At 47.9% G+C, this 7,395-nt stretch overlaps 1 protein-coding gene across 1 annotated transcript; it reads left to right on the forward strand.

The window, feature by feature from the left end:
• Positions 1-256: 256 nt before the first annotated feature.
• On the forward strand, positions 257-6,388 carry LOC135819218 (uncharacterized). Its single transcript, XM_065332382.1, has 2 exons — positions 257-4,346; positions 5,564-6,388. The coding sequence occupies exons 1-2, from the start codon at positions 670-672 to the stop codon at positions 5,793-5,795; spliced, it is 3,909 nt and encodes a 1,302-aa protein (XP_065188454.1). The 5' UTR covers positions 257-669; the 3' UTR covers positions 5,796-6,388.
• Positions 6,389-7,395: the final 1,007 nt, after the last annotated feature.

A 7,395-nucleotide genomic window follows, 5' to 3' on the forward strand; every position in this document is an offset into this window, starting at 1 on the left:
AGTAAAATATTGTAGGAAATAGCCTAACATGATAGCAGGGTGTAGTACAAAGCAAAGAACGCTCAGTCAATGAATAACGTTAACGTTAGAATACAACAACGGGGAGGCGGTAAACAGCACATGACTGGTACTGTGGAGTACCGCAAACGTTCAAAGATTCCTGTGGTGTTCAGTAGTGGGTGCTACTGCTAGCAAGACAGAACGGGAGGCAGGCTTGTTTGAACTGGTGGTACTGGGTAATACCACGCACGTCGGATGGCAGGGTGTTCCATAAAATGGAATAGGCGGAGTGTTTGTGGAGGAAGGAAGTCAGATATGCAGGTCGATTTGTCGCACGTCTGCAATCGATCTGCGCCTTGGATTCCTAGGACACGAGTCCCGTGGGGTAAGCTGGCATGTATTTCAAATAGTTCCACCCGTATTTTTACAGGTCTGGAAAGTGTCTGTACACATGTATCCTATTATAAGAGACTGTGGAGAAGAGGCATGACCCATTAGCATTGATATTGCCGCCAGACACACTTTGGCATTGGTCTTGTCTTTTGCCAGTAGCTCCATTGTATTCTTCACTAGCTGGACTATAAGTGACGAGAGGCCGTTTCCAACTTTGTCACCGTTTCGTTCCCAGAATTTCGCACCAGATCTAATTTGGTGGCATTACATGTAGACATGGTGCTGACGTGCCGACCAGAGAGGTGGGTGATGGGTGAGAGGTGGGTGATGAAACAAATAGCTCTGGTAGCTCTCATCTGCGTTATCAAATCGATCTCTGCCTCAAATCCTGCCACTGCATTAAATGGACGGGACCAAGGAGATAGCAGCCCTCTGCGAACCCGGTACGTTTATGAATACCCTAAACGTAATGCGGTGCATGATACTGATCACCTTCGCTTTCGTCCGACTCCTTCCACAACTCTGTTCCTCCAGCCAGAACGATCTCGCCTCACTGAGCATATCGTCAGTCTGCGCTTTCGCAGGGTGGAGGGCATATCCGGATTCAGAGTGGACGACCTAATCGCAATGGATACTGAAGCCGTAGTGATCTTGTGGAGACATATTGCCACGCTGGCGTATCCTGGGTTAAGCAAGAAGTGTCGGAGCCTACATGGCTTCACACCTTCTTTGGCCACGTCACCATCCAGGCAGGATTTGATCATCCACAATTTCGGGCCGTGGGACGAGTGCAACGTAATGTACGTTTGGCGAGACATGACGCTACGAAAGGTAGTGTCACGTGAAGCACATACTAGTAGTGCTAGCTACAGATACCTACAGTCGATAGTGACACTTGCTGACACAGATGACGATGAAAAAAGCTATTGGATTTTAGCTTACGGAGAACTTCTTTGCAACAACAACAGAACCAAATGGGAAGGGAGCACTGACGACTTTATGAAATCTTGCAAAGTGGCATCACGTCTTCGACGGGTGCGTATTCACACCACGAAGGACGGTAGTATAACAATAGGAACCTGGGAAGTTGTGGCTGAAGCCCAGTCCCCCGTGCGACCTGGTCCAATTCTTCTCCCGTCTCTGGTTGTGTGGAACAACACGCTGATCCTTCATGGAGGTTTGACGAAAACAAAAGGATACAGTATAATGGCCTGGGAGAATCGAAAGATTTTCTGCACGCTCTGGATGTTCGACTTACACACGCGCAGATGGACGCGGCACCAGCATGTTATTAACGCCTGTCTTCTGGTCAGTATGCAGCCGTCAGTAACTGGCCTAATGTTTCAACGTCCACGAGCTGTACTGTTTGGAAACCAGTCGCAGATTCTCATCCACTTCTTGCAGGGCTCGTACCTATGCAGTCTAAGCAGTTCTTCAAGTGATACTCCCCAATGTCGACTGGCTGTGTCACGTAAGAATACAAGGACACCGGAGATTGGGCAATTCTACGCCGTCAGCGCAACTTCGGGTGCCTTCTACGGGATAGGGAAACAAGTGTTTAGCTTGACAGTGAAGACGTCGCTGGAAATTCCTGTGAAAGGCTTGCTTTCAGTCGTGGGACATGAGTTCGTGGAGAATAATATTTACGCATCACCCTCGCAGGATCTTCAATTTCCCGGACAACTTGGTTGCCTGACACCCACACCAGTTGTTCAAGGTCGAGGTGGTCAGGAGCGCGTCATGTTTTTCCCAACATCGAAATGTTTTCTTGAAACTGAGCGGAAGGTTCCAGAGTGGCACGCAGGGCTCTATGACTGGACACCCGTTGTGTGGACTCTGACCGTGGAGGCAGATGAGTACGAGATCATGGCTATGAGGAATTGCGACAGCAAATTGTTCGAGAGTGCTTCATCAACGAGTCTGTCCATTCGGACCGCCATTCTGTTCGGATATGGATACACAACTATTGACACTTTGGCCGAGACCTCCATCACTTGGTGTATAGGAATTGATCATAATACATGCGATGAATTTGTGGACAAGGGGAAGGCAGGATCTCCGTCGATGCGGTATGAGCACGTTGCGGTTCGTCTTGACGACAGACGTCTTCTTGTTTACGGTGGAAGAGAGAGGAGCACAGCTCTCCCGCTATCCGACGTTTGGATTTTGCATCTGACACACGATGACCGCTGCGAAGGCGCATGGAAGAAAGTCCAGCCGCACAGTATTGTGGGGGGTCCTCTGGCAATGCGCTACGGTCATGCGGCCATGACACATGGAGATTTGCACTACGTGTTCGGCGGTCACGTTCGTCCCGACGTTTGCAGCCAATATCTCACAGTTCTCAGGGTGGTGATGAGCAACAGCACAGAAACCCTGCGAGTACGGCGTATCCCGCTAACGTCATGCGTGCTGACCAGACGCTACGCCACCCTAACACGGTACAACCAGAACGGATTGTTAGTATTCGGAGGGGATAAGGCTACACTGTCACAACTCATTCTGTTGAACTTCAGCTCTATGCATACAGTGGCAAAACTACTACCACTTTTCACTCATAGCCGCATACGTAAACATCACGTAGTAAGAGGAGAAAAACTGTATTTGTTCGGCGGAACGGATGGCTCTACCAGCATCGCGGTGGGATCTAGGCAGAAGTATAGGACGATAACTGAGGGTCTTTGTCCGAGAGGCTATCAGCTGTTGAACGCAAACTGCCAGCCATGCCAGAGGGGAGCATTCTCGGATTCGCTGGATAGCGGGTGCAGGCCGTGTCCGAACTTTACGACCAGCGAAGCGGAAGGCTCGGAAGCTTGCATTGCTCCGTCTCCCTGCCGCGGTCAGCTGTGCAGCGAGCATGGTGTGTGCGTGGTAGACAACAACCTGATACCTGTGTGTCACTGCAACTTCGGCTTCGTGCAATACGATAACTGTCGCGTGCCACTAGTCAGCCTATCCATTGCGACTGCAATCCTCCTGTTTGTGTCGGCCATTGCTCTCGCTACCCGAAAGTACCACAACAGAAACCAGCAACTCAAGCTCAAGGAGAGAGAACTGCGGGACAAACACAAGAGTATGCGACTGTATCAGAAGAAGCTAGACCAAATCAACATCGGGGCCAGAATACAGTGGACATCGCTCAACCGCACCAAGAAACTGGCCAGGGGCTCCTTCTCGCAAGTGTGGCTAGCAGAGTTCAGCGACATGTTGGTAGCTGTGAAAGTACTACCAAAATATTCAGGTAGAAACATTTCGCTGACTGATCACTTTATCCAAGAAGCTGAAGTCCTGCGTTCAATTCGTCATCCTAATATCGTCATATTCCTGGGAGCCGGCACTGATCACGCAAGTAAACGACCGTTTCTCGTCATGGAGTACTTGCGGCGAGGCTCGCTCTATCACGTGCTCCATGACAGAGACAATGTCTTCACACATCACGATCGCTTGAGGTTCGCCCTGGACACTGCCCGCGGTATGGCATATCTGCACGGTTCCAACCCTCCACGTCTGCACAGAGACCTGAAGTCTCCCAACCTGCTAGTCAGCGACAAGTGGGTGGTGAAAATCGGAGACCTGGGCACGTCACGGTTCATGGCGATTCTAGATCCTGACAAGGCTGACAACCAGACGACCCACAGTGCAGATGTCGCGACCCCAACAACTACCCTCACGGATACACAAGGCGATGAAAATCTGCTTGCTGAGGCAGCCGAACAGATTCCAACTGAACCTGCGCGTATCGTGACAAGCAACTCCGGGAATCCGGGGGTGAATACAGAACAAGAGGAAACCAGTCTGACAACTCCTTTGCTCACGGACATCTCTACAAACCATGGTGAGACGTACCAGCGCTATTCTGCATCGGTGATGACCCGTGAAGTGGGTACACTGAGATGGAAATCACCCGAGACCGTGCGGGGAGAGCATTACAACGAGAAAGCCGACGTATACAGGTAGGCCTCTGATCGGCTAAGCTTAATTTTAATAATTTATTTACTCCCACCACCACACTCCATTATTCACTTCATTTGCTGGAAAACGTGGATTTTATCGAAAAAGAAGAAGCAGCAAAAAGTCCTGTAGCGTTTCTTGCATGTCGTGTATGTGTCGCATACTGGCAGTCATTTTGCTCTGGTGTCCACATGCATTGTGTCACGATCACGATCTAAGCAAAATAAAGTCATAGACAAAGATGTGAAGCCACTCTGTTGTCACTTTATTCCAGCACAGACGCTTCACACTGTACAGTAATTAACTTAACGGTGGAGGGAAGATATCTCAGACGAATATTCTGAAGTATTTTCACGGTTCAAGCGGGGTTCAGTCAGACGGACTTGTTCGCATCCAGAGTAACACCACCACCCTCAAGGAAAACGGGTAAAGGGCAGTTGCAGATCCTAAAGCCATGAGCGATGAGTAGATCAAACCCACCACGGTGGTCAAAGACCGAAAATCCCGTTCGCTGCAAGAATGTTTCCTCGTCTCAGGTCACGTGTTCCCAATAACCGATAACTGTAGGTCGCAGCACAGCTGGAAGAATTCTTGCCCTTCACGCAGGACGTGAAACGAGTGTCCTTGTTTGTCAGTGATGGTCTTAGATCATCCCACCATGCCTGCCTGACTGCCTGCCTATCTCACAGCCACTACTCGTAGTATCCATCAGAATATACTGTCTTGTCTCGTTCATGTTAATTTAAGTGGTCCGGTTTTCCACCGTGGTGTTATATAGGCCCCGTTGTCCTTCAGTTTGTCTATTTGTTTTTCTGTCAGTCCGGCTGTCTGTCCGTCCGTCTGGTTGTCTGTAAGTTTGTTTTCTGTCGGTCTGCTTTTCTGTCTGTCTGTCTGGGTTTGGAAAGAACTTAATATACATACGATGATACACCAGCACAGGTCCAGACAAGGGATTTGTGAACTGCAACGGAGAATAGTCGCACCACACAACAGGAGCAAAACCCGACTGATTGATACTGATGTACGAACGTTTCGACGATTGTCTTCTTCAGAATATTAAAAAAATTATTACTTTTCTCAAGGAGACAATCGGCTTAACGTAACGTCTGTTTTTCTCTATATTTCCCTTTCTCCCAAACATTCTCTCATCATTCTCTCCTCTAACGTTCTCTCTCTTCTCGTGTGATGTTTTGTTCCGGATTTGTCACTTCCTGCACAGCTTTGGCGTGGTGCTGTGGGAGATATTCACTCGCCAAACACCGTATGTCCATCTTAAGGGCGAAGGAGAGGTGGAGGCAGCAATCGCCCGTGGCCACCAGCTGCCACTGCCACCTGGCATGCCATACGACTATCGTCACCTGGTGGAAGCGTGCCTGCGACCCACCGCCACGGAACGACCAAATTTCAGTGAAATCCCCCACGACCTTGAGACCCAGCAAGCTAACGCCTGACGGACATTTGCACACAGTACACAGAGTACATTGTACGTACACCAGCGCACAGTGTATAAGAAACACAATTACTACTACTACCGTACATGTATGTTTGTAGATTCTTTTTAGATTCTTGTTCAACTATCATCGCATATCCCTCTCATCGCTATTCTTGCAATTGACTTGTACTGTATGAAAAGGATTGTCTCTTATTACAGACCCCCCCCCTCTCTCTCTCTCTCAGCACGAACTTCTCGCCCAGAATTACAACACATTCTAAAGTGCGGGCTTCATTCTTGTCCATAACAGTATGAAGGCGTATGTACATGTAAATTACGTTTGTGTCCCCTGGTTTGCTGTATTTCTTCAATTTTCTGAAGCATTCTGCACATCTCCGCTAACGATGATTCACTTTCTTTCTACAAGACAGTATGCCAATGCAAATTGCGCATTGGCCAGAGTTTGGCATTAGGAAGTTTTTTTCGTTGCTATCTCGACGGATTGATTGTACTGGCAAAGCTAAATCAACGTGTTCAGATAGAAAATACCAAATTCATGATCAGAGAACCCTGTAGTGTGAAGCGTCTGTTATGTTCTGTTCTGTTCCACCCTCTTTTTTTCTTTTTTTCTACATTGACGTTGTATATAATTATACATGTACATGTACATGTACTGCTGAGGCAACGTCCTAAACTACATGTAAATCTTTTTAATCGTTTTATTGCACATTGTCTCCACCGTTTCACATTGCATGAACAAAGTATACACAAATTTCCATTCAGCTTGTCTTATTGTTTGCGGTTATCAAATCTCTCCTGCTTGGTTACCTTTCCTTTGCCTCTTTTTCTTTATTCCTTTTCTTTTCTTGCTGTGCTTAGATATCACCCCTCTCTCGCACTTTGTGTGCCAATTGGTCATGGACCACAAGTTGAGAGAAATAAAATAAAATAAAATAAAAATCGAACACCCGTGAACAGTGGTTTTCTATGCATTCTCCAAACACGTAATGAGTATGTACATTGTACATGTAGTAATAGACCATGGTAGACTGTTAGAGTGAAACTACCCCATGATGTGCATCACATCAAGCAGTCCTAGCGCTGGGATGTCGGGTGGTCAGGCCAAGCGGGTCACCTGACCAGCAATACACGTTTTACGATTCGGAAAACCCTTTTGAACATACATGTAGGCTAACTAAAAGAACTACAGTGTACTTCCTAGTTACGGGGGGGGGGGGAGAGGGAGGGGGTACTATGGTCCTGTAGAGACACACCACAAAGTCATGCACTGTCTTCACTTCATTGGGATGTTTAGATCATGGATGCCTGGAGTTGATCATGATCATGGTCACAATATGCAGTGTGTGTGTATAGTCTATAGATCTCACAACAGACTGTACTGCACTGCGAATCTGCAGAGCTGCATAAACTATTTCTTGGCTACACACAGTCGGGAGAGAGAGAGAGGAGAGAGAGAGAGAGAGAGGAGAGAGAGAGAGATAGAGAGAGAGAGGAGAGAGAGAGAGAGAGAGAGAGAGAGAGAGAGAGAGAGAGAGAGAGAGAGAGAGAGAGAGAGGATATTAATAGTTACAGCTCAGAGTTGCACGCTCTGGCTAATC

The sequence above is a fragment of the Sycon ciliatum genome, chromosome 6 (assembly GCF_964019385.1).
Source record: "Sycon ciliatum chromosome 6, ocSycCili1.1, whole genome shotgun sequence".
NCBI classification, from domain to species: Eukaryota; Metazoa; Porifera; class Calcarea; order Leucosolenida; family Sycettidae; genus Sycon; species Sycon ciliatum.